This window comes from Dendropsophus ebraccatus, chromosome 1, assembly GCF_027789765.1.
Source record: "Dendropsophus ebraccatus isolate aDenEbr1 chromosome 1, aDenEbr1.pat, whole genome shotgun sequence".
NCBI classification, from domain to species: domain Eukaryota; kingdom Metazoa; phylum Chordata; class Amphibia; order Anura; family Hylidae; genus Dendropsophus; species Dendropsophus ebraccatus.
This window is the reverse complement of record NC_091454.1, coordinates 215,495,305-215,522,527: the sequence shown is the minus strand read 5'-3', so window position 1 is coordinate 215,522,527 and position 27,223 is coordinate 215,495,305. Positions and strand designations below refer to the sequence as shown.

The 27,223-nt window shown below is 42.8% G+C and overlaps 1 protein-coding gene across 1 annotated transcript in view; it reads left to right on the top strand.

Moving 5' to 3' along the window:
• LOC138784335 (complement C3-like) overlaps positions 1 to 27,223 on the top strand; it is a 110,382-nt gene that overhangs the window by 6,794 nt on the left and 76,365 nt on the right. Inside the window, 13 exon segments of the mRNA XM_069959861.1 lie at positions 1,638 to 1,725; positions 1,820 to 1,922; positions 4,120 to 4,240; positions 4,914 to 5,029; positions 5,278 to 5,424; positions 6,665 to 6,853; positions 11,471 to 11,674; positions 18,598 to 18,759; positions 20,018 to 20,147; positions 21,010 to 21,084; positions 21,192 to 21,383; positions 24,121 to 24,238; positions 26,189 to 26,274. Of these exon segments, the coding sequence (XP_069815962.1) occupies positions 1,638 to 1,725; positions 1,820 to 1,922; positions 4,120 to 4,240; positions 4,914 to 5,029; positions 5,278 to 5,424; positions 6,665 to 6,853; positions 11,471 to 11,674; positions 18,598 to 18,759; positions 20,018 to 20,147; positions 21,010 to 21,084; positions 21,192 to 21,383; positions 24,121 to 24,238; positions 26,189 to 26,274 (1,731 nt within the window).

The following is a 27,223-nucleotide window of genomic DNA, read 5'->3' as shown; positions in this document are numbered from 1 at the left end:
TGGGGGACGGGGGTGACTGGGGGGGTGGGGGGCGACTGGGGGGTGGGGGGACATCACTTTTTATCCCCTGTCACCAATCATTCATGGTGACAGGGGATAAAAAGTGTCGGCGGCACATGGCACAAGCGATCAGCGGTATATAGTATATACCACAGGGGGGTCCCCGATGACTGCCCCATGCTCTCCGCTACCTCCGGTGGCGGAGAGCATGGGACTTTCATTCATTTTTACTTTGAAATCACTGTGAACAGATATACTCTGTTCACAGTGATGGTGGCGCCCATCTTGGATCTGATGGCCGCCGCGAGGAGGGGGGCTTAGTTACTGGGGCACTAGGGGGGCTGATCTGGGGTCTGATTTTACTTATTTCATCTCCCCCCACCGTGGATTCACGGTGGGGGGAGATGAAATATAGCGGCGGCACCGGCCCATTAGTGACCGCCGTTTCGGCGGTCACTAAGGGGTTAATGAGGGTCAGCTGCGGGATCGCAGCTGACTCTCATTACCCCCGGGGTTGCAGTCACATGAAAAACATCATAAAACCCCCTCAAGTCAGGAACGTATATATACATTCCTACCGCACGGGGCATGTGCAATAGGAACATATATATACAGATTGCTGACGTGAAGGGGTTAAGATAATAATTGAAAAATGATAAATTTTGGTAGATTTTTGTGCTTTCACATAGGCATCATTTAGTTATTGTCACTTTTTACTTTTTCAGGATGTTAGAGGACTTAGGAGTTTAGCAGCAAACATGCAAGTTTTCATTTCTATGGTGGATTTGAGAGGCCGGAATGGTAGAAATAAAGCTCCCCATTTCATTACGTTCCTCAAAGAATTCATGACAGGTTCTAGGAACTTTGCTTTAATTCATGTAAACCACTTAAAGGATTAACAAAGTGGAGGTTAAAATAAATAAAAAAATTAAATTGCTAATTTTTTATTCTAAGGGCAGTATTACATGGGCAGACATTGCTTTGAAAGCGAGCGCCGATTGGCCAATACACTGTTCGATTATCGGAGGATTGTTCTGGTATAAAAATAGTAAAGAAACACTTACCTGTCCAGGGCTCCCCGGTGTCCTCCAGCCCTGTTCCTGTTCCTGCCTCAGGGACTTCTGATCCCATCTCTAAAGTGATAGGCAGCTCAGCGAATAATTGGCTGAAATGGGGCAACACCAATGCCAGTATTGTTTCTCTGGCTGCTTCTGATCTTATGTATATATATCAAACCCTCCACAGAAAGCTCTACTCTCTGACTGACTGATGGAATCCCAAAGACTGCAGTTTATTAACTTAAAAAACAAAATCTGAAACCCTTTTTGAAAATACTGAACATGGGTGGGCTTGACCTATACTTGAGGTTTTATTTTCTATTTTCTTTGTTAGGGTATGTACGCATTACGGAAATGTAATGTGGGCGGTTCATTCTTTGGACTGACGACAGAATCCGCCCGTGCATAGAATGGAGTCTTTGACAAGGGAGGAGACGCACGCGCCCGCCACCATCCGTGAGCAGGTGCGAACTGCAGATTCCAGATTTTACGTTGCATTTCCGTAGTGTGCACATACCATCACTCATAAACTCATTTGCCCTGCACACATAATTCAGGTTTTCTTTTCATATATTTCAGTTCTACCAAGCTATGAATTACAAATAACTACATGGCAGAACTTTTTCTTCATTAATGATGAAGAGCTATGGGTGAACCTGAAGGCACAGTGAGTAGAAGCTTGTGGCTATGTTGACTTTTCATAGATTCTAGAAGCATTATTAATGGGACTGGTAGTGAGATTCTATAATTTATCCCATCAGTTATCTCTATGGTAAACCTGTAAATGGCAAGGCCTTTGTGCTCTTTGGAGTCAAGAGAGACAACGAGAGAAAAGGTCTGCCAGATACCCTCAGGAGAGAACAGGTAATGATACATTTTTCCAAATTTATCTTCTTGGTATTCTGCCACTCCATGCCACTGGCTGGCTGGAAAAGCTGGATCCCATCCTGGAAAACTTGGAGTTGCCACAACCATAAGAGTCTGGTCTGGCAGCAGCTTTCTCTCCCGGTGTTATTTATAACCCATACATGTGAGCCAAGTGGGCACAAACATGGTAAATCAGGAGAAATATCTGATGTTCCATCAAGCTCCAGGCCAACAACTATGTGATGTGTAATGGTCCACCTTGGGCTCTTAACACCTCTGGCAAATACTTGATAAGGAAATATACAACCAGCCAGAACTGTAGTGGGAATTTACATTCAGTGTAATGCATGGATAACCCAGTCCACCAGAGCTGAACTCACTTTAGCATAAAAGCCTACTGTTCTAGATCAGGAATTCTACACAGAGAAAGCCAGGACCAGACATAAACAGTATGTGTAGTATTATGTGATGAACGTGCATGGATGGCTTAAAGTGTCACTGTCGCTAGAACTATCAAAATCCTAATTTGCAGTAGATGTGCAATTTACATTGATTATTTTTTTATTAGTTATCATGGAGAAAATGGCACTTCCTGTTCTCTGACTCTTTTTTTCTCAAGAAACAGGAAAGAGTCATAAAACAGGAAGCCCCATGTTTCCCAGGCCATCTGAGCACTCACAGAGAGAAGGCAGTCAGTCATGTGACTGGTTGACACATTGATCCGTGACTCTCTGTACTGGACGGAATTCCTGTGTTTAGTCTGTTTTTTTCAACCGCCACAAGTCAGAAAATCTGCTTTCAGGAGGCTGGACCTGGATAAAGTAAGTATAGCTGTTATATAGCTGCGTTCAGGAGACTGCACCTGGATACAGTATGTACAGCTGTTATATAGCTGCCTTCAGGAGACTGGACCTGGATACAGTAAGTATAGCTGTTATATACCAGCCTCCAAAAGACTGGACTTGGATACAGTAAGTATAGCTTTTATATAGCTGCCTTTAGGAGACTGGACCTGTATACAGTAAGTATAGCTGTTATATAGCAGCCTTCAGGAGACTGGACCTGGATACAGTAAGTATAGCTGTTATATAGCTGCCTTAAGGAGACTGGACCTGGATACAGTAAGTATAGCTGTTATATAGCTGCCTTCAGGAGACTGGACCTGGATACAGTAAGTATAGCTGTTATATAGGTGCCTTCAGGAGACTGGACCTGGGTACAGTAAGTATAGCTGTTATATAGCTGCCTTCAGTAGACTGGACCTGGATACAGTAAGTATAGCTGTTATATAGCTGCCTTCAGTAGACTGGGCCTGGATACAGTAAGTATAGCTGTTATAAAGCTGCCTTCAGGAGGCTGGACCTGGATACAGTAAGTATAGCTGTTATATAGCAGCCTTCAGGAGACTGGACCTGGATACAGTAAGTATAGCTGTTATATAGCTGCCTTAAGGAGACTGGACCTGGATACAGTAAGTATAGCTGTTATATAGCTGCCTTCAGGAGACTGGACCTGGATACAGTAAGTATAGCTGTTATATAGGTGCCTTCAGGAGACTGGACCTGGGTACAGTAAGTATAGCTGTTATATAGCTGCCTTCAGGAGACTGGACCTGGATACAGTAAGTATAGCTGTTATATAGCTGCCTTCAGGAGACTGGACCTGGGTACAGTAAGTATATCTGTTATATAGCAGCCTTCAGTAGACTGGGCCTGGATACAGTAAGTATAGCTGTTATATAGCTGCCTTCAGGAGACTGGACCTGGATACAGTAAGTATAGCTGTTATATAGTAGACTCCAGGAGACTGGACCTGGATACAGTAAATATAGCTGTTATATAGCTGCCTTCAGGAGACTAGACCTGGATACAGTAAGTATAGCTGTTATATAGCTGACTGGATTTCTGGTAAGTTCAGCTTTTTTTTATAGCATGATTACAACAAAAATAATGAATGTAAATTGTAAACTTGCTTTTTTCACATCAACTGTTGATTTAGATTTTGAAAATTATAACAACAAGTACACTTTAAATGAGCCAGGGCAAAGTTGGCACTCACAGAATAGCTCTCTATTGAGGAGAATCCTCTCTTTGACATCTGTATGTTCTAATAGAGCATATGAAACCTCTTTAACAAGTTGGCGTCCATGCATAGACAAAGCTGACTTTTTGTTGTTTTTGACTTTCGACTATAGATCTCCGATGGGGAAGGTTCTGCTGTTTTGAGAAGAAAAGACTTGTTGAAATATTTTCAGAAAGAGGAAGACATGTTAGAATGGAGAATATATGTGTTTGTTACTGTCATTGATGATTTAGGTAAGAGAAATGCATTAATATCACACTATGGTTTCCTCTTACTGTATGTAGATTATATCCAGTAAATGTGATGCCAGGTCTTACATTACATTACATTTCTGAACTAGAGGCCAGTGCTGGATTATTTCTGTTTAAACACTTTTTTAGTAAATTACATAAAAAAAAAAAAAAAAAACAGTAAAAAAATTTAAGTAATATACATATCACTGTAATCGTACTGACTTGAGGAAAATAGATAACATGTCAGTTTTACCACAGGGTGTTTTTTTGTTTCCTAACATATTTTAAGTGTGTCACTGCAAAATTGGAGTCACAAAAAATAAGACCCTATATGGTTTCATAGGTGAAAAGATTTAAGTGTTATTGCCTTTTAAAAAGGAGGGGGAGGGGAGAGTGAAAAAACAAAAACTGTAACACTTTTATTTGTTTAAAGCATATTTATTAATAAGTTGAAAAAAATGTTGGATCATTTTTAATTCATTATTTTTTTGTCCTTGAAAGAGAGATGGAATGTAATATGACCTGCAGAGCGCAAATAATACCACAAACTAGTGGCAACATAAAAATTCCATGCAGGACCATGATCGCCCCTTCACCATAAAAACAAATACAAATACAGTACTGTTACCAAATATTAACTCATCAATATAATGTACGGCCGTTTCTCCTCCAGGCAGTGAGATGGTGGAATCGGTGCTGGATGATATTCCTATTGTCACTTCTCCATATAAAATTCTCCTGACAAAAACACCCACGTATTTCAAACCTGGAATGCCGTTTGATCTTATGGTAAGTGCTTTGATTTGCTTTTTGTTTTTTATTTAATTGCATTTGAAGTGCAAAATAAAATTTACCTATTTCATGCGGCTGTAGATCCGGTTTGTTTTGAGGGTTGCCGTGATTATAAATATATGATATGGATTGTGATGTGGTTATGCACTGGTATGGTATATAATAGTGACTTGTTGATGTCCGCTGGAGCTTCTGGGTATGACCCTAGAGTCTTGTATCATATTTTTTGTCTCTGCTGGTTTTAGGTGTTGGTGACTAATCCTGATGGGAGTCCGGCTATTCGCGTCCCTGTTGTGGCAGAACCAGGAAGTGTGAAAGGAAGAACTCTGGAAGATGGAACCGTTGGGCTGACCCTGACTACCCGCTCAGATATAAGCCACATGAATATAACAGTAATAATTTTTTCTTGTACATGTCACCCTTCAGACTAGAATAATAAATTGAAAAAATAGTAGACTGGATTTACAGCCGTAAGTCGGTCCGGCATCCATTATTTTAACTAGGGATGGTCCGAACCTACCGAGGTTCGGGTTCGTACAAACCTGAACTCTCGGCAATGATTCCCGCTGTCTGCAGCCGGAGGACCGTCTGGAAAACTGGGATACAGCCTATGGCTATGGCTGTATCCCAGTTTTCCAAGCGGCCCTCCCGCTGTATCCACCCTCTCCACGGAGCGAGCAGACAGCGGGAATCATTGCCGAGAGTTCAGGTTCGTACGAACCCAAACCTCGGCCGGTTCGGACCATCCCTAATTTTAACAGAATCTGATAACAAGTGATTTCAAAAAATGCATCAGTCGTCATGTCTCATTTTTCTTTCCCTATCAGGTGGTACGGGAGAATGCTGCAAGATATGTTCCGCCTTTTGCCCTGTCTGGTGATCCGGCAACATAACAGAATTTAAATGAATGAGATCAGTTCAAATATTTGTTTCCCTCTGGTGCTTTGCTACTGCGCCGAAAGGAAACATCACTGGATCACCAGATAAATGTAAACCTGGCCTTGGTATATAAAGGAATAGTGGATGTAAAGCCTAATAGGTCTGCAGTATTGATTTAAAGAGGAAGTCCAACATTTCCCTTGGCCACAAATCGCCATGGCAGAAGATCCGGGCCCCCTCCCTGGAAGCCACTTTCTCCCGAGTTGCGATGACATCAACCCAACCCGTCTAACGGACAGCCTTCTCAGCCAATCAGTGACTGGAGGGTGTCCCGCCCCAGTCACTGACTGGCTGAGTCGGCTGGGTCGTAAAGTCATCAGCAGAGAAGTTCCTGATGCCCAGCGGGGGTCCTGGGGCCAATCAGATAAGGGATCGCTGGTAAGGGGAGAGATAAGTTACTGCCATTTCTTGTACAACCCCCCCACCTGCCCCGCTGATTATGTTTATCAAGGTTTGTGTCATTTTTTATGGCAAATGATCACAGCCTTAAAAAAACACCCATAAAACATGACCCCTGACTGAAGTAAAGCCAGAATTTGGAACACCAGTAGAAAAATAATCAATTGCATATCCTGACTCAATTACAAAGTCCTTTCTTACGGTATGTAAAGGGTATAATGGCACATATAGCACGCTCTGCCCCCATCCCCCCCCCCTCCATCATTGATATCTATTTTCTCCTGTTTCTTCTAGGTATCAACCACAGATGAAACATTACATGATAACCGACAAGCTTCTGCCAGCATGGTGGCCTCCGCCTATAGACCCATTGGTGGCAATTACTTACATCTCAGTGTTGCCAGTGAGGAACTGAAACCAGGAGACAGTGCAGTCATCAAATTTATTGTCCAATCGGATGAGATCAATAAACTCAACTATATGGTAACCGCATATAGGGAGTGATGTATCAAAGGGTGTAAAATATACACTGGTGAAAACTGCCCACAGCAACCAATCATAGCTGCTCTTTAATTTTACAAGAGCTAAAAGCTGAGCTGTGATTGGTGGCTATAGGCAGTCTACGCCAGTGTACTTTTAACACTATTTGATAAGTCTTCCCCATAGTTCCTTATTGTTTTTCAACTTCTGGATTTCAAGCATCAGAATTTGATATGATGACATTATTATGTGATTGGATTCATATTTTTCTGTTAGAATTTCATCAAGAGTATTTATTCCACTTTGGACTATACTATTACATTACATTATAGGTCCCGGTTCTTAAAGTGTCACTGTCATTAAAAATTTTTTTGCAGAAATCAATAGTCCAGGCGATTTTAAGATACTTTGTAATTGGATTTATTAGCCAAATCTGCCATTATCTACTTGTAAAAAGCCTTTTCCCATGTCCCCCCCTCCTCTCCTTTCTGTCATCCACTCCTCAGAATCAGGAAATCTCGACTGTTTTTTCATCAAACGGATCTGTCTGGTCTATGAAGAGGGGAGGGGAGAGGAGGAAGGAGCGAGATTAGAGTGCAGCTGAGAGCCGAGAACAAAGGATTACACAGCGGGGGAGCTATTCAGAGCCCTACTTAGTGGTCAGATAGCTCAGTGGTGACTGTCAGAGGAGAGAGCCCGCAAAGTGAGTGTAAATTAACTCTTTGTTGTCCTGTTTTTGCTGCCTTTACTTTCTCTCTCTCTTTCTCCATAGGAAAACCATGAAGACAGGGGGGAGAGCTTCAAACTGCTTTTTCATGATAAAAATGCACTTTCCGGCTAATAAACCCAATTACAAAGTTTCTTAAAATCGCCTGTACTATTGATTTCTGCAATAAAAATTTTAACGGCAGTGAAACTTTAAGTGTATGGTGTCACGGCCGCGGCGGCGTCCCGTGCTCCGGACTGCCGCCGCGACCTCTCCATGCAGCTGCCGGGGTCCATGTACAGGGACTCGGCGCTGCCACTAGTTCGGCCCCGGGGGGCGCCTTACCTCGCCCCGCTCCCGTCTCCCGCTGTGCCGGCCGGCGCGCGCGTCTCCGCCTCCTAGGGCGCGCGCGCCGGCTGTCTCAGATTTAAAGGAGCAGTGCGCTCCTAATTGGTCCATATGTCAATCACTCCCCTATAAGTTCCAGCTCTGCCCCCTTCCAGGTGTTGGAGCCTCTACATGCTTCCCATAGCGTTTGGCCCAGCTCCCTGTTGTTCCTGATTCCTATCCGCTACCTGGTCCCTAGTCCTTGTTCCTGGTTCCTGCTCCCCTGTCACACCATTGCTCCTGTGTTCAGCCTGACTCCTGCGGTTACGCCTACAGGCCTCTGCCAGCACCATCTCCTGCCTACTGCTCCTGCCACGCCTCACCTGCCGTCACTAGCAACCAAGCCAGGGGTAGCGACCTGGGGGTCGCCTGCTGCAGCAAGTCCATCCCGCCTTGCGGTGGGCTCTGGTGAAAACCAGCGGCCCCTTAGACTCCGCTCCCTGGTGAGGTTAGTGCTATCGCTAGTGACGGTCCAGTGGATCCACTACTCCAGGCGTTACAGTAGGCTCCAACCATGGATCCCGGCGAGGTGCCTGATAGTAGCCCGAGTGGTCGCCCTACAGGCGCAATAAATCCAGAAACAGTCGCAGCAGATCCAGCAACCCACTGCCGCCTTACAGCAGCATATTACAGCCCAGCGCACACCACCTCCTGCTGCTTTTTCTACACTTCGACTAGCTCTCCCAAGCAAATACGCTGGTGACTCCAAGTTGTGCAGAGGATTCCTGACTCAGTGCACCATGCATATTGAACTTTTAAGTAGTCAGTTTCCCACTGAGCGCTCTAAAGTGGCTTTCATCATAAGCCTATTGGAGGGTAGAGCTCTGGCCTGGGCCACGCTGCTGTGGGACCGAGATGATCCTGTTGCTGCCAATCTCCGAACCTTCCTAGTCGAGTTTCGCTCCATCTTTGAGGAACCTGCCCGTGCCTCTTCAGCTGAAACTACTCTCCTCAACCTCTCTCAAGGGAGCTCCTCTGTTGGTGACTACGCCATCCAGTTCCGCACCCTGGCGGCAGAATTAGACTGGAATGAGGCCGCTCTAATAGCCACCTTCAAGAAGGGTCTGTCCAGTCGGGTGAGAGACGTGCTTTCCGCCCGAGACCTACCTACCTCCCTGAACGAACTCATCCTACTGGCCACCAGGGTCGATACTCGTTTTTCTGAGAGAGAGGAGGAGGTTTGGCATGAACGGCGACTAAGCCTGTCCCATCGCCATCACCAGCTGGCGCCGGTCTTCCAGAATCATGACGTTCTGGTGTCCCAGTCGACTCCTGAGATTCCTATGCAGGTGGAACGGGCTCACCTGACGGCTGATGAAAGAATTCGTCGTCTGGAGCTGAATCTCTGCCTCTACTGTGGTGCTTCAGATCACTTTCGGCTGAGATGTCCCCAACGTCCTCAAGCGTCCGGGAAACGCCAGCACCTAGGTCCGGTGGGAGAGGTCTCCCTAAGTGTGAATGCCACCTCTCCAAAGTTGTCTGTGCCAGTCTCCATCCAGACACCCTCAGGACAAACTCACCAGACTTCTGCCTTTCTCGATTCTGGGTCAGCAGGCAGTTTTATTGCGGCAACATTGGTCCAAAGATGGCGGCTACCTGTGACCCTACTAGCCAGGCCCCTGACTATCTCCTCGGTCACGGGCGAGATTCTTACCGACCATGTGTACTACCAGACCGCACCTCTAGTCCTCCAGGTGGATCCTTTACATCAGGAAAAGATATCCTTCTACGTCCTGCCCCATTCTTTTCCCGCCATCCTCCTGGGACTCCCTTGGCTGCAATTACATGCCCCTAAGCTGGACTGGAGAACCGGGGAGATTCTCAGTTGGGGTCAGGACTGTTCCAACCAGTGTCTCAAGTCACCTCAGACCAAGTACTCTATGTCGTCACCTGACCCCGCCAAGCCTCTATCCGGCCTATCGGCGGAGGACCAAGACTTGGCGGATGCCTTCTCTGCCAAGGAGGCGGACTCTCTACCATCTCACTGGGCGTATGATTGTCCCATAGACCTCCTTCCTGGTACTTCTTCTCCACGAGGTCGGATGTACCCTCTCTCCATACCCGAGACTGAGGCCATGTCCCCCTATATCCGGGAGAACTTGCAGACGGGTTTCAACCGCAAATCCACATCCCCTCGCCACATAGGGATGGACTTCATCACTGATTTGCCTCCATCTGCAGGCAAGAAAGAGGGGAGGGCCAAAGGGGGGGGGGTACTGTCACGGCCGCGGCGGCGTCCCGTGCTCCGGACCGCCGCCCCGACCTCTCCATGCAGCTGCCGAGGTCCATGTACAGGGACCCGGCGCTGCCACTAGTTCGGCCCCGGGGGGCGCCTTACCTCGCCCCGCTCCCGTCTCCCGCTGTGCCGGCCGGCGCGCGCGTCCCCGCCTCCTAGGGCTCGCGCGCGCCGGCTGTCTCAGATTTAAAGGGGCAGTGCGCTCCTAATTGGTCCATATGTCAATCACTCCCCTATAAGTTCCAGCTCTGCCCCCTTCCAGGTGTTGGAGCCTCTACATGCTTCCCATAGCGTTTGGCCCAGCTCCCTGTTGTTCCTGATTCCTATCCGCTACCTGGTCCCTAGTCCTTGTTCCTGGTTCCTGCTCCCCTGTCACACCATTGCTCCTGTGTTCAGCCTGACTCCTGCGGTTACGCCTACAGGCCTCTGCCAGCACCATCTCCTGCCTACTGCTCCTGCCACGCTTTGCCTGCCGTCACTAGCAACCAAGCCAGGGGTAGCGACCTGGTGGTCGCCTGCCGCAGCAAGTCCATCCCGCCTTGCGGCGGCCTCTGGTGAAAACCAGCGGCCCCTTAGACTCCGCTCCCTGGTGAGGTTAGTGCTATCGCTAGTGACGGTCCAGTGGATCCACTACTCCAGGCGTTACATATGGTTAGTGAGCATTAACAGGATGGACGGGTACTATAACGCATACTATAATAGCACGGGTACTATAACACATCAAAAGGAAACAAATAGCCAGCCCTCCAGTCACACTTGTTCACACTGTGCAGTTTGCATGCTGCTGTGGCTAACAAACAGACAAAAATAGAAAATTTCTGCAGCAAACTGCAAGTGTCAGGACTCATCATATATACTCCCCCCAGCGTACACATGATAAAAACTTATTCAAGAATTTTTGTATAGTCCGAGAGAGGCCAGTAACAAAGTATAGGGTCCTCTAGGGTTCACCTTAACGTGGTGAGTTGGTACATTTGCTCAAATGGTTTGCTAAGAACCTCATTAAAGAAAAAAAAAATTCTAGAACAGGTTTTTATCATGTGTACGTTGGGGGGAGTACATACGATGAGTCCTGAAACTTGCAGTTTGCTGCAGCAATTTTCTATTTTTGTCTGTTTGTTGGCCACGGCAGCGTGCAAACTGCACAGTGTGAACAAGTGTGAGTGGAGGGCTGGCTATTTGTTTCCTTTTTGATGCGTTATAGTACCCGTGCCATCAGCAAAAGTAATGAGTGAAACTTTTTGTCTCTTTTTTTGATAGATTGATTTATTATTTTTTTCCCCTCTTATAGATAATCAATAAAGGTAGAATAATAAAGGTGGGGACACAGGAAAGAAGGAGAGGCCAGACTGTTGTCACTATGCTATTACCAATAACAGAAGAATTCATCCCATCGTTCCGCATCTTGGCATACTATACCGTGACAACCGGAGCAGGCCGGGAAATTGTGGCCGACTCTATTCGGATTGATGTGGAAGATGTCTGCATGGGGACGGTAAAAGTTTTTTTACACAAGAGAATGCTATGGTAGCCCCTGGATATCATTTTAAAGAAGGGGAGTAGGGTTGGCTGGGTGTGGGCTCACTGTACTTCCCACTACTCACAGCTTCTAGAACATCTAGCTGCCAAGAGCCAACTCCTCTACACGACAAAGTCTACCATACCGTACACCCTGTCCTGCTGCCCTAGCACTGCTTTACTTATAGTCAGCAACTGTAACTCCCCAATATTAGGACAGAGTCTGCTGTATCTCTGTCACCCAAAATATTATATCATTATTACACAAACCCCTCATCTACCTCTCCTAAATCTGTTTGTTGCTATTGACAGAAACCGGTGCGGTCATAACTGGACTTAAAAACAAATCAAAAGACTTATAGAAAAATTAAAAAAAGAGTTCAATTACACAAAATACACTGTCTGTGAATGTCATGTTTGGGTGTGTTTATTATAATTATGTGTATGCGTCTACACATATGTGACCATGACAAATATACCTCTATATGTCTGCATAACCTGTTTTCAGTTATATATGTATAGATATCGTACTATATACTATGTTCGTATTTATAACTAGCAACACTACCCTCCATATGATATGAAACCATGAATAGTGCTGTACTAAAATGGTATCAGTAGTTTATAAACGTGCACTCATACAATCCAATTGTTCATTGTAAAATCAACCCATCATATTTAACATTTCCCCCCTCATGAGGGTGAGATACATTGTATCGATCCTTCAAAGCATTAAGATTTTTCAATGAACAATAACCTTAGAGGCAAACCATTACTGAATCTTCTTTCTTCATCTCCTCTCATGGATACACATGGCAATGTCCATAATAACCTGTCTATATAAGGACTATAGATATAAGCATACTGTGATTTATAATATTTATGTTATGATAAACTGTGATTGGTTTCATAAAACAATAGAATACTAGCTAAACCTAATCTAAAAATGCACCTTCTTGTCTTCATTGTGAGCCATGATAAATTTAGTAGTTCAGATGACTTCATTCTTCTTGATATAACAAACTTATAGATCTCCCTCATTATTAATTAAATATCCGATTGCTAAAGTTCTTAAAAGTTCATAATAAAAAAAAAAAAAGTAAACAACAAGCTAATGTCCATAGATTATTCCTCATGCAGTCATACACTTCACTTTCTTTGCATGGAAAGCATTCTTTGTTTCTTTGTGTAGTCTCTCTGGAGTTGAAGCTGTGAGGTAACATCTGCTAGGCCTCTGGAAGAGCAAACCAAGGGTTAAAAATCCTTGAAACCCCCCTTGATGAACAGCAGCTTTCACATTTCATCTGACTTCTCATAGGAAACCTCTGCAAGGGTCGTCTTTAATTCTGTAACATCAGTACTTGAAGCAGACATCTCATAGCGTAGCATAGTCCTTTCTTAGTCAGCTTCTATAGATATAGGCTTTCCTCTCTCATCGTGACCACTTAAGGAGATTCAATTAAATGAACAAAATCTTTAAAAGTCCATTGTAAACTTGTTGTAGACTAAAGAATCATACACAACTTCTCTCATAGGCCGCATACTTGGTCTCAAGTCATGGCATCTGTAGTTAGCTTGATAAGGTTACAGAAAATGTCGCTCATGAAGATGGCATAGTCCCAGGATAGATAGCCTTAAGAAAGTTCAATGATAATATAGCGATAGTGCTAGATGTAGTACTAGAGATCTCAGCATGTCTGTTGACTAAACAAAACAATAGAAAAAACTGTCCATGGTTCATGTTCTCCCATCAAGTGCTTCGCTTGGATAAAGTTACAGGCCAGTCTCTTTCTCTTGCTTCTGGTCATCTGCTGGAGTTTGGAAACATCAGATATCAAGAATCTTTGCAAAGAATTGTAAGGTTTGGTGTCTTGATTGCAGATTTTCTTTTCCTTCCCTATCCTATACCAAAAACTTGGTAATCATTGCTATCCTATGATAATCACAGTGTATCATAACATAGAATTCTATTTGTCTCTATATAATAGAACAATATGCTTATTATAGACCTTGTTTTGTTAATGTTTGTGCTCATGTGTTATTCCAATGTATATACTAATTCTTTTATTTACCTAAACAATGTCACAACATAAAATGTCATTTTTATTAATATTCCCACATTATATTGGTTTTTTAACATTATTACCCACAAATTAGTATCAGTAAGTGGTGTTTAAACCCAGATTGATCTATATGAAACATTCGCTGAACTTGGCAGCTGTCTTACTGTAATCTGAGACATCAGTGATGGTAAGTATACTAACAAGGACCCATTAAAAATAATGAGATATTCCCAATGACCATACAGCTGTGTGTATATGTATACATGCACTTATCCATACACCTATCCAATAATTATACACCTGTAGGTATATACACTGCATCTGTATCATTATATGTAAATTATTTTGAAATCCCACGATAAAGAGTCCTGTAGAAATAAAAACAAAATTTAGTTAACAATTCAACTCCAAATTCTGATTATGACATCATTATAACCACATGATTAAAATTACTCCCTTGTATCTAAAGCATCATGTACCTCTAAAATGTATCTTTATGTATATCCGGATAAATGTCAATATTTTTACTATAATGTCACAGAATAAAACATTGTGCACTTAATATTTTTTCCTATGTTTCCTCATATAAACATCATAACTAAGACACTTTTTCCTTAGTCATATGGTTTGTTTCAATTATTTTGTCACATCACACACACATATACACACATACATTCCCCTTACTGAGCAGCTGCTACAACACGTCACTCATTCATCATAGATAACTTTTACATTTACTCCACCATTCAAAAATGCGCATTGCAACTTTTTAGTATTTTCCTAGGAAACTCCCAAAAAATAGATGTTTAATGGATCCAACAAGTCTCGGTGTATTGGTTGTTCCTCAATATTCTGATCCTTCCATGGTGAACAAAAATATATATAGACCGTTCCAAAAAAATTCTTCTAAAGACAAAATAGACATAAAAGAGAAAACATGGACACAAATGTATGTATCTGTCTCAGGACATTCCAGGCCATCCTGTTCCCATCAATCACCTCCTAAGCACATGCTTTTATGCTCACACTAAATGGGAATTAAAATATCATGCAACAAGACTTGGTAGATACAATACATTGTTTAATCAAATGCATTCTGTTATATTAGTACAACATATTAGCAACATAATATAAAACAGTGCATGCTAACACAAAGCCACTATTTACAATCCACCATTATATACAAGGATGCACATATTCTTTTACATAGAGACTCTGTAACAAGAGAGAATAACATTAGAATCACATATTATAAAATTTAGCCATTGGGAGTGATTCCGGAAATAATCTAATAATGCTATATTATGTGGAAAAGTAATAGATACAATAGAGAAACATTGTACATACAAATTCTTCCTGACATCTGAGGAATGACTCCAATACTTATTAATAACTTTCAAATTTTCCACAGGAAATTTTAGGGGAAGAAAAATGTAACCCTAAACCATACATTTGTTATACTAACAACTAATAACTAATAATTCTCTTCTCTCAGGGTCAAATTATAATTGCAATGTATTAATTAGCATATTCTTCTATATTACTGCTAACAATAGAATAACTACTTTTTACTCCAGGTCATTTGCCAATAAATCACTATCCTTTATGTACTGGGCTACTTCTAGCCAATACCTATACCAGGCCTGATAACTTCCTGTTTCATTACATCATTGAATGCATTTCTACTCAAATATTGAGATTCACCTAATTTATACATTTTCCTGATCTTTTCATTAATAAGTGTAATGCTGCTTCGGTCTTCTATCACCTGTCAGTCTGTTATGGAGAAATGCTCTGTGTATTCTGACATTCTTTTTCTCATCTTTCCTAGCCATATGAATTACAGAGGCAGCTTCAAAAATAACTCCCTAGCCAGAAGCCAATACACAGGTCACAGGATCTAAAAATGGAACCAAAAACACAGATCCTCTAAACAGTCTCTCTTTAACCCTAAAAATCCCTTCACAGATAACAACTTACTTGCTCTAAGGGCCCTACAACAAAATTGTCCCCACAATACAACTCTGGTCTTTCCCATTAATTTATCTCACTTTTTATTTTTATCTCAAATAAACAAAACTTTTCAATTACTGAGATAAAGCAGCAGTCACTATTTGTTAGTTTAGTTTTCAAACATTCTAAACCTGAGACAAGAATTGTAAAAATCTTACACAATCTGATTGCAACTCTCAGAAATAACACACAACTGCAGTACCCCCAAAAATCATTATATACTCCAGACCTCAAAGATATTACTGAGCAGGGGGATGTGTCTGACTCTGTAGAATGACATACTACTCACAACCATCTGTCACATAGAGGTCTTTCAACATTTGCTATGCAATAGCACTACCCCCACCAACTCCACATGTAACAGACATAGGCAATAAATCAGCCTCAGACCCTGCACTGAGAACACAAAACACAGAGGAAAGATATTACCTCATCCAGCAACCCAGCTTTCTAAGGAGCTAAGCTTTCCTAACATTCAGATTCACAACTCCATACAAGCTTCCATTTTCCACTATACTACCCCAAACAGACAGTTCAGACACCTTTCTACTTTCTCCCTTGATATTAACTAGGGACTTCCCCACTTTCCCCTAAAACAAGAGGCTATGTAGATTGTGGCCTAGTGGGTGTACCCTAAGGAGTGTCCCTTCCTACAAGAAACACAATACTCAGCTGTGGGTGGGTTTTGCTGGCCACAATAGAGACACTCTCAGCACTGGGGATTGTTACCATTATAAGGTGGTGGCAGATCGTTTTCAACATGATATAAATATCCACTAACTTTTCCCTTTTTATTACAATATTCCAATTACATATATCCCACACAAATCCATCAGCTTTTTATCTCTACAAACCACCAACTCCACTGGAGTCTTGTATCCCTCAAGACACACTTTTGGCTTAAACAAAAATCGTAAGCCTTTCATTATGTTTGTTGGTTTCTGTTCCCCACAGGGGACTATGACTGGTTCCCCTACACCGCCGTCCAGGTGTCAGCTTGTTTCTTCCCGCGTGATTCAAACAGGGCTAATCCCAAATTGTTTCACAAGGTGAATATCGGATTACACCGAATGCTATCCTGTGTACAAAAATATCCTGCGTGTGAGACCAAAAGGTCACACACACTGTCCAGGATGCTCGCTGACCCCCGTAAAAATACAAAAAACAGCAAAAAAGAAAAATCACAACCTTCCTCAGACAGAGTATTCAATACAGTCATAATCTTCCCTTTGGAGTTCAGTAACCCCCAAAAACTGAGCAACTGAGTGAATTTCCTACTTCCGCGTCACACCGCGCCCAGTCTCCCTGCGTCAGCCTACTCCTCGTGTTATTACCGTAGCTAATCTATCGGTCTCAACAGGAGGCGGTTACCTGTAGAGATTACCTGTAGAGATCCCGCGTCCTCCACAATGTAGGGTCCAATTTATACACAACAAGGGTCCCACGTCCCCCGCAGTGTGGAGCACGACTTAATAATCCCCAGAGGTCCCTCACAGTTCCTGGACATATAAAATGTCACTGACACAGTAAAAATGAACAACCGATAACTGTAAACTATTCCTCTAACCAAGAGTCCTCTAACCAAGAGTCTTCACCTCAAAAGAGTCCTCCAACAATGAGTCCTCAGTCACACAGTTCCTAAGGGAAACCACTTCCACCAACCCAGGGTATGGTCAGTCGGTACGGCTGTATATGCACATATATATATACATATACACAATAAGGGTTCTTGGGTCAGTACAACAGGGACAATAAAACTGGCCGTTCAGTCCTGATCTAAAGGATCGATATAGCCACACCCAGCTTCCCAAGGACCGTCTAATACACGCATAAGCCACAGATTTATAAAAAATCAGCAGACTTACCGTATTTTAGTGGAGGTGATCAGCCTCCTAATTTAGGCGGGTCCTGGGGTCATCCAGTATGTAGCAAGTTGTCGGTCCTCGCGATCAATTGTCCCGTGAAGACCTCAGGCCCCACGTTGGAAATGCCACTGAAAGGGTGATTTGGGTGATTTGTATCACCCCTCTTCGAATGACCATCCCTGTCCAAATTATAACGCTGAGGCCGGCAGTGAGAAAATAACACCAAACACGTGCGCTGGTATCGCTCCTCTCTCAGCAGGGTGCACCACTTTATTGCAAATACAGTGGGGTCTTATACAGTTTAGGGTGGGCTCAAAATGGACAAGAATATACATGTTAAGTTCTCATTGGTTACAGTCCAGAGACAGGGCACAGTTCTTTGCATAATTATAACTTCACAGCAATGGTCTGGTACTTCCATTTAGAGCCAGGCTCCTCTCAATACATCCAGGATGGTATAGCTTGATTGACAAGAGGGTCTGTTGTCCAGCAGCATGGCAGAAACAGAAAACCTTCACACGCAGATTCCATATGCTAAATATATATTGGGCTAAGACTGAAGTTAAGGAATAGCAATGGTTTTTGATATATATTTATATTATTATATACCTTCACAAATACACTACTAACTTTATTCCTACAAATAACAGGCTAGCTTGTGTTCATTGAGTTTCCAGTACCTCGGGAAACCTGTTCAACTGTGTTTGTATAAGGATGCTGATACGGTTTGAATAACTGCTACACCTCCCGTCTTGCATACGGACCCGACTGAACCAATTTTGTTGTGTTTCCCTATAGGAGAGATTCAGGCACTTGTAAAATTGTTTATCGTCAATCAATTTTGTTTATAGTGCACAATGGTTTATATGTACAATGTCACCTGTCACCTGTCCTTTAAATCTCTCTGGTTTGAAGGATGTAAGATATGAAAGCAATATTCTAATGGTTGTTTCATGTAGTTGGTGGTAACAGGAGAAAAGGACAAAGACAACGCTATTCAGCAACCTGGAGCCTCCATGAAGCTGAAGCTACAAGCAGATCATATGGCGGCTGTGGGACTGGTGGCCGTGGATAAAGGTGTTTATACCGTCAACAATAAATTGAAGATTTCTCAAAAAAAGGTGATCAAAATTAAAGTGTCACTGTCGTTATAACTTTTAAAATCTAAGTCAACAGTAGATGTGATAAAAAGGAGGTTTGCAATTTACATTCATTATTTTATTTTATTTTTTAAGTTATCATGGAGAAAACAGCACTTCCTGTTTTCTGACTCTTTTTTTTTCCTCAAGAAACAGGAAACAGTCAGAAAACAGGAAGTCCTGTGTATCCCAGGCCATCTGAGCACTCACATAGAAAAGGCAGTCATGTGATTGATGGACACATTGAGCCGTGACTCTCTGTACTGGCCGGAATTCCTGTGTTTAGTCTGTTTTTTTCAACAAGCACAAGTTAGAAAATCTGCGATCAGGAGATTGGACCTGGATACAGTAAGTATAGCTATTATATAGCTGCCTTTAGGAGACTGGACCTGGATACAGTAAGTATAGCTGTTATATAGCTGCCTTCAGGAGACTGGACCTGGATACAGTAAGTATAGCTATTATATAGCTGCCTTTAGGAGACTGGACCTGGATACAGTAAGTATAGCTCTTATATAGCAGCCTTCAGGAGACTGGACCTGGATACAGTAAGTATAGCTATTATATAGCAGCCTTCAGGAGACTGGACCTGGATACAGTAAGTATAGCTGTTATATACCAGCCTTCAGGAGACTGGACCTGGATACAGTAAGTTCAGCTGTTATATAGCTGCCTTGAGGAGACTGGACCTGGATACAGTAAGTTCAGCTGTTATATAGCTGCCTTCAGGAGACTGGACCTGGATACAGTAAGTATAGCTGTTATATAGCTGCCTTCAGGAGACTGGACCTGGATACAGTAAGTATAGCTGTTATATAGCAGCCTGCAGGAGACTGGAATTGGATACTGTAAGTATAGCTCTTATATAGCGGCCTTCAGTAGACTGGACCTGGATACAGTAAGTATAACTGTTATATAGCTGCCTTCAGGAGACTGGACCTGGATACAGTAAGTATAGCTGTTATATAGCTGCCTTCAGTAGACTGGACCTGGATACAGTAAGTATAACTGTTATATAGCTGCCTTCAGGAGACTGGACCTGGATACAGTAAGTATAGCTGTTATATAGCTGCCTTCAGTAGACTGGACCTGTATTTCTGGTAAGTTCAGCTTTGTTTTACAGCATTTCACTGTTGATTTAGATTTTGAAAGTTATAACGACAGGTTCATTTTAAGTAAAATCACAATGTTATTATTATTAATTATATAATATGCACTGAAAGCCTCTTTCTCCTTTAAGATCTGGGACTTAGTGGAAAAATATGACATTGGCTGCACACAAGGCAGCGGTGCCGATACACCAGGAGTGTTTCATGATGCCGGCCTTGCACTAGCGACAAGCTCCAATATGACAACTCCTCAGAGAGCAGGTAATCAATTATTAGACTAAAGTTATGGGTCTTCCAAACCTATTATTTTCAGAAAGATCATTCTTCCATTAAGTTTGATAGGTAGCTTACCGGCTACTTACTGGCAGCAGATGTTTGGGGGGGGGAAGGATGTTGGAATTCAACAGCAAAATCGACCATCAAAGAAGTCTAGCAATAGCTTTTATCCTTCCCCGCATTTAAAATTTAAAGGAGAACTCCGGACAACTGATTAACATAGTTTTCCCATTTACCATCCCTCCTAAGTCTGTCTCCATGTAAATTTCCCGCTGTTTGCAGATCCCTGAAGCTCCAGTCGGTGTCCTCATTTTATCTTCACTTCCTGGTTTGGGGTTTCCCATGATGCACTTTGTCTCCTGTGATGTCTAACTGACTCTGTAAAACTGTTAGATGGCTTACATCTTGTTCAGCTAATCAGAGCTGAGCAAACTGAGTCATCTGACAAAGGGAGGCTTGCCTAACAGGGCTTAGACCAGTTTCCCTCTCGATGATGTCATTGTCACAAAATGGCTGCCACAGAAAAGCCTGGGGTCAACAGTCATTAGGTAAGAATGAGTTTACTTCACTTCCTGGTGAGGGGGGAAGGGGGGCAGATAGGTGAATTGAAGCATATTACAAAGTTATATAACTTTGTAATGTGTTTCAATTACTGGGAAAAAAGCTTTTCTCTGGAGTACCCCTTTAAGCCCAGCCAAGATGAGCTTTCAAGTGTATGGGGGACGGGGATTGGCTGTTGAAAGACCTTTGACCTTTATCTCATGTTCATATCCAGATATTATTCAGTAAAAATAAGGGTATGGTAGTTTGCTTATTATTGGGGTTTCATCTTCATATCTTTCCACAGAGCCCTTATGTCAACCAAAATTAAAACGAAGACGACGTTCCTCAGCTCTACTGTTTCAAGAACGAGACGAAAAAGGTAAAACTGGGACAAAAGATTAATCAGTAACAAAAATCCCATGCTGCCATGTGTGTGTATTTCGGGGGTAGTTACAATGTCTACAGTGGTCTATCTTTTCTATGTAGCATCACAATATACAGGACTGGAGAAGGAGTGCTGCCAGGATGGTATGCTTGACAGTCCCATGGGCCATAGCTGTGAACGCCGGACTCGTCACATCATAGATGGACCGAAATGTATTGATGCTTTCCTGGACTGCTGCAAACACATCACAAAACAAAAGGAACTCAGGAGGACAGATGATGGCTATGAATGTGGTAAGGATATGGAGGGGGGTATAACCACGGATTACATGTAATTAGAGATGAGCGAAGCAGTCGAAAATTCATTTCCCGAGGTTCATGATTATTTGCCCAGAATTGCGAATATTAGCAAATCAGACGCTAAAAAAAATCCCATTAAAACAGCCAGACATTAGTTGCTGCAATAGTGAGACTATTACTGAGTAATGTTTTGTATAACAGCTGTTGTTGTAACAAAAATTGTCAAAAATTGGAAAATTTCAAATTTAAAAAAATCTGCCATTCAATTTTTGCAGGGGACGTTGGTGGATCAGCGGCATATAATATATAAACTGCATTTTAATGCCGCTCTCAATTTTTATTAGCAGTATTTTAATAGCTAATTAACCTGCATGGCCGATCGGCTGTACAGGCGAATACCCTCAGCGTGGAACTGCAGTCTTAGTAATCAAGAGCAGATTGCATGGATCAATGCAGTACATGTATAGATCTCTATGAGCAATCAGTGCATTGCTCACAAAAGTCCCCTAGGGGAACTACAAATTATGGTGTAAAAAGAAATTAAAATCCCATATTCTTGTCAAGAAGTTCACACAATCCTCCACATTGAAGGGGTTATCCAGCGCTACAAAATCATGGCCACTTTCCTCCCTCTCTTGTCTCCAGTTCAGGTGCGGTTTGCAATTAAGCTCCATTTACTTCAATAGAACTGAGTTTCAAAACCCCACCCAATCTAGAGACAACAGTAGGGGGAAAGTTGCCATGTTTTTGTAGCGCTGGATAACCCCTTTAATCCCCTTAGAGCACCCTATAGCACCTTCAGAACTACATAGTTCAGACTACATCAAATCTACCATTTCCTCAAATCTCTTTCATGGCAAGGTACCAGAACCTCCCATATTTGAGTTGAACCCTCTATTCTTCGCCTCCCTACAGAGTCCCAACTGATTTCTTAACTTACATCTTGCAGGCTCTCTCACGAGAATACATGCAAGTGCTATTATTTCAACTTCAAGGGTATGTGCACACTACGGAATATCGATGGAAAACCCATTGCGGATTCCGCAGCTCGCACGCCCTCGCGGACTCTGAACTCTGCGTATTCTGTTCCACATCCTTTATATGTTAGCCTCCGCGTTGGGTCATTTTGCTCTGCTACCCTTACTGTTAATACTAAAAAGATTTATTAAAATGTTAGACACTAAGGGAGACATTTATGAAGATTGTGGATGAGGTGTACGTCAAGAAAAAAGTGCAGATTCCCCCCTTCCCCCTGGCTTACACCTGCTGTATCCCCCTTTGCTAAATGGGCAGATGGGGGGAGGGCCTCAAGGCTCATTTAATATGATTTATGCCTGTAGATTTCTGTGAGTGCGGTACGTCAGGCACAGGTCAGGCCAGTTTCATTAAGAGGCGTGTGTGTGAATCTGGCAGGGCAGTTGGGGGTGGGGTACGAGTAAGTCGGTCTTCATAAATGTCCTCCTAAAAGTTTAAACCACCCCCCTTTTCTCACTTTTACAATAATAAATATTTATATACACACACACAGTGGTACCTCGGCCCTCAAACAGTTCAGTTTGCAAACAATATTTTCAAGAAAAGTTTGCTTCAGTTCTCAAAAACTTGCTTGGTTCTCAAACACTTTTCTTGGCACCCGGTTTTCGAACGTATCTCAATTCGAACTGTTTGGTATTTTAACGAATATTTACATGGAAGTAACATTCAGAGTTCGAACTTTGCTCGGTATCTGAACCTTTTTGCGAGCGTGGATGGTGGGTTGTACGTGGTGAGTTTAGCGTTGGTGAGGCTTCTCGTTCAGTACTGTATAAGGCCCCACGTCGAGCTACACGTCAGGAGTTAGTGAAAAAAGGATGCTGACATACAGCCTGGCGTGCGGCCAACGTCCACATTGACTTCGATGAGCAGGACAGAGTCATTTTGTGACTACGTTCTGCCCATTTGCCGGACTTATACTGCTTTTGCGCAGGACTCAAAAGCATGGTCTTCAAAGCACAAAATGACTCCGTCCTGCTCATTCAAGTCAATGTGTCCGTCATGTGGCCATCAGCCACACACCAGGCTGCATGTCAGTATCCTTTTTTTACTGATTCCCGACGTGTAGTCCGACGGGCCGAAAATGAGATGTAAACATACCCTAAGACTGCTGGAGTGCATACTCCACCATCTCCCACACATTACAGTGCTGGGGTAGGGGCGGCACTATACAGTAAAGGTGAGTAAGGTGTTAGTGATAACCAGTCAGTTAGGATCCCGCCTCTGCCACTGACTGGCTGAGTGTACCTGAAACGTCACGTCTTATGCCCGCGTCTGAGACATGGAAGCGGCCGGGCAACGCGGACAGAAACGACGTGATCCGGTACCCGGCGCTGGAATCGGGGAGGTTAGGCGACCTCGTTGCCGTCATCCACCTCCTCCTCGGCCATGGGCAAAAAAGCCCCCCCAGCCCCAGAAACCCCTTTTAACACTTCTACTTGTGTAAATCATACTTAATAAGATTAAGTTTTGGACAAAATGTTGGATAAAGTGGAAAAGCTTTTCTGAGGGTCACAATCTGCAGAACTTTCTTAGGGGGATCTATGGTAAAATCCATGGGGTTTCTTTAACTTTAAGGCCCTTTTGTTTTGTTCACATATCTGTTTACACCAATGAATATATAAACTCTATATACAGATGTTCTTATTTATCTTTCTTATTATATCTTTATGTATAATAACCTTGGTATTTTTATTAGGGGATGAGGACATAGTTTACAGTGATGTTGACAACGCTGATAGAACATCCAGAACATATTTCCCAGAAAGCTGGCTATGGAAAGTAGACATAATGACTGAAAACCCGAATCCCGAAGGGTGGGTATAATATAAGCGCAGACATCATTAAAGGGGTTATATTTAGAGATGAGCGAACCTCGATCATGCTCGAGTCGATCCGAACCCGAGCTTTCGGCATTTGATTAGCGGTGGATGCTGAACTTGGATAAAGCCCTAAGGCTATGTGGAAATCATGGATATAGTCATTGGCTGTATCAGCGTTTTCCAGACAACCTTAGAGCTTTATCCAAGTTCAGCAGCCCCCGCTAATCAAATGCCGAACGATCGGGTTCAGGTAGACTTGAACCCGAACCCGGTTCGCTCATCTCTAGTTATATTGTTAAAAATTGTTAAGACCAACAATTCCTTCCTTACCTCATCTGTCTCCTTCCCTCAGTTTTGAGCTCAGTTTTGGCCCTTACAAAACCACATCCAAACTGGAGATAAGAGTCCTGCTGTTTATAGAGGAAGGCTGCCGCCCGAACTCAGGGCCCTTATTATTGAGTAGTAGTAGTTGAGTGTAGTCCAGAGCGGCGGGCATTTGGCAGCGGCAAGCGTTCGGTAACGGCGGGCAGCGGCGGTTTGGCGGGCTTACTGTTATGTACTGATTAATTACATTTATGGAATACTTTGGGGAGCAAGGACACTTGCTCCCCAAATTATTCCATAAATGTATTAAATCAAAAACGCTGTATACTGTATTACATTTACATACACATCCATTGTAATTCCAATGGAGTGTCCAGAAGGGGCGCACTATATATAGAAGTCAATATATATTGAAGACTTCTATATATAGTGCGCCCCTGCTGGCGATTGTAATTGTAATTACACCCCCGGTCATCTTTTTTTTAGAGAATCTGAAGTCTCCCTGATCTACTAAATTAAGGGAAATAGCCCTATAGGTGCATTTCCCATAATTAATGTACATAACTTTCCGTAAGTAATAACATATTAAAAAATAGTTTTGGCCGGACTTCTCCTTTAAGCTCTATTCACTTCAATGGAACTGAGCTGCACCCCCCCCCCCAAGCTGGATACAAGAGTGGGTCTGTCTCTGGAAGAAAGTGACCATTTTTTTGTAGCGCTGGATAACCCCTTTGAACTGTGCAATCAGTCAAAGGGTTTATTTACTCTTGCACCTTTTTTTGTTTGTGTTCTCCAGTGCATCGGAAGTATAAGAAAAGAAAAAAAAAATTTTTGCTTAAAAATATTTTTTGGTGCATACCTAAAACAAAAGTGAAGGACCATGGCTAGCTTCAGAACATAGAAAACGTACTTGTCTGAGCTCCTGCTTTGAAAATCCTTTTTAAGGGCTTTTAGACAAAATAAAATAAAAAAAAATAATAGCCAAAAACATCTAAATTCTTTCTATATCAGAGAATATTTTAAGCCATTCATGAGCTCAGATTTTTTCGTTTAAATCCCTTAGTTTTTAGCTGCTGCTTTCTGCTAAATACACAAAAACTGTGTGAGACCTGCTGAGTCCGTCTCCGATTCCTCGCCCTCCCTTCCAGACAGATGAAGTAAACTCCCTATCTGCAACATTGTAGCAACTTTCTATTGAAGGGAGAAATAATCACAATGAGTTCACCAGCAACTTGACCTCCGATTAACCCTCCCAGCATTACAAAGAAGCTACAGTATTACAGAAAAAGACTGCCAGGGACTTGTAGTCTAGAAAGGAGGAGGAGGAGGAGGGGGTTGAGAGCAGAGACAGACTGAACAGCTCTCACACTTTTTGTGTCTTAAGCAGAAAGCAGCAGCATAAAATTAAGGGAAGGAGACAGATAAGGTACTGACATGTATGGAATGAATTGTTAGTTTTCAGGAGTGCGGATAATTCATTGTATATTTTACCTAACCAGACAGACTCCCTATAAATAGACTGTTTAAAAGTAGACGAAAGGGATTACCCCAAATAACTTGCACAAGATTGTCAGACATGTTGGGGTTTACACTATAAATCTCTTTTGCTTTTTTTTACAGGATTTCCACCAAGTCTCTTCTTCTTTTCTTACCAGACTCACGCACAACATGGGAGGTTTTAGCTGTGGGTCTATCTGAAAGTAAAGGTAAGCTGCTTGTGCTTGTTCTCATGAAGAGTCCGTGTACTTTGTCTGCATTAGACCTGTGATCAAATAAACACAACAGGTATAAAGATGTAATTAAAGAATTAAAGGGGTTATTCAGGATTAGGGACATATTTCACGCCCTGATTTTCTACGTAAGCGTGCGCCCATCTGCTAGATTAACTGCATATCAATTGAGGATATCCCTGGACTGTCGACCAACAAGTCTTCAATGCATTCACTCTATGGATTGCCCATAAGGACTATATCAGGGACATTGCACCAGTGCACCAAGTGCAAGGACTGTGAAAATGGGAGGGAAAGAAGCACTCCCATACACCTTTCATTACACATAAAGAAGGGCTTCATGCACACCCTGAAAAATGGTGGCCACCCTCCTTATAATTGTGGGCGAGAGCCTGGTAGTGGCTTCCAGGTACCGACTAATGGCAGCATGTTGCCAGATGTTAACTGAGTTGGTAAAAGTTGCATAATAGGCGGAATAAACCCTGACAGAGGTAGGGCCCACAATTCTCAGCCCTGTGTGCCAAATAGTAGCTAGGTATGCTCTGTGCCCCTATATAGTAGTAAGGTCCCTATATCCTGTAGTATAGGCCCCCTCTATGCAGTCTTTGGTATCGCTCCCTTCAGTGCAGTTTTTATATAGTATAGGCTCTCTCTGTGTAGTCTTTATGTAATATAGGCCTCCTCTGTGCAGTCTTTATATAGTTTAGGCTCCCGCTGTACAGTTTTTATATAGTATTCTTCCCCTCTGCAAAGTCTTTATATAGTATGTTCCCTGCCTGTGCAGCTGCCCCCATGTGAAAAACAAAAAAGTATACTCACCTGTCATGTTGCTCTCTCTTCTCCTGGGGCTCTGGTCCCAGCAGATATTCAGAGAGCCTCCAATGCAGGCAGCCTAATACACAGCAGCCTGCTTCTAATATTGTAA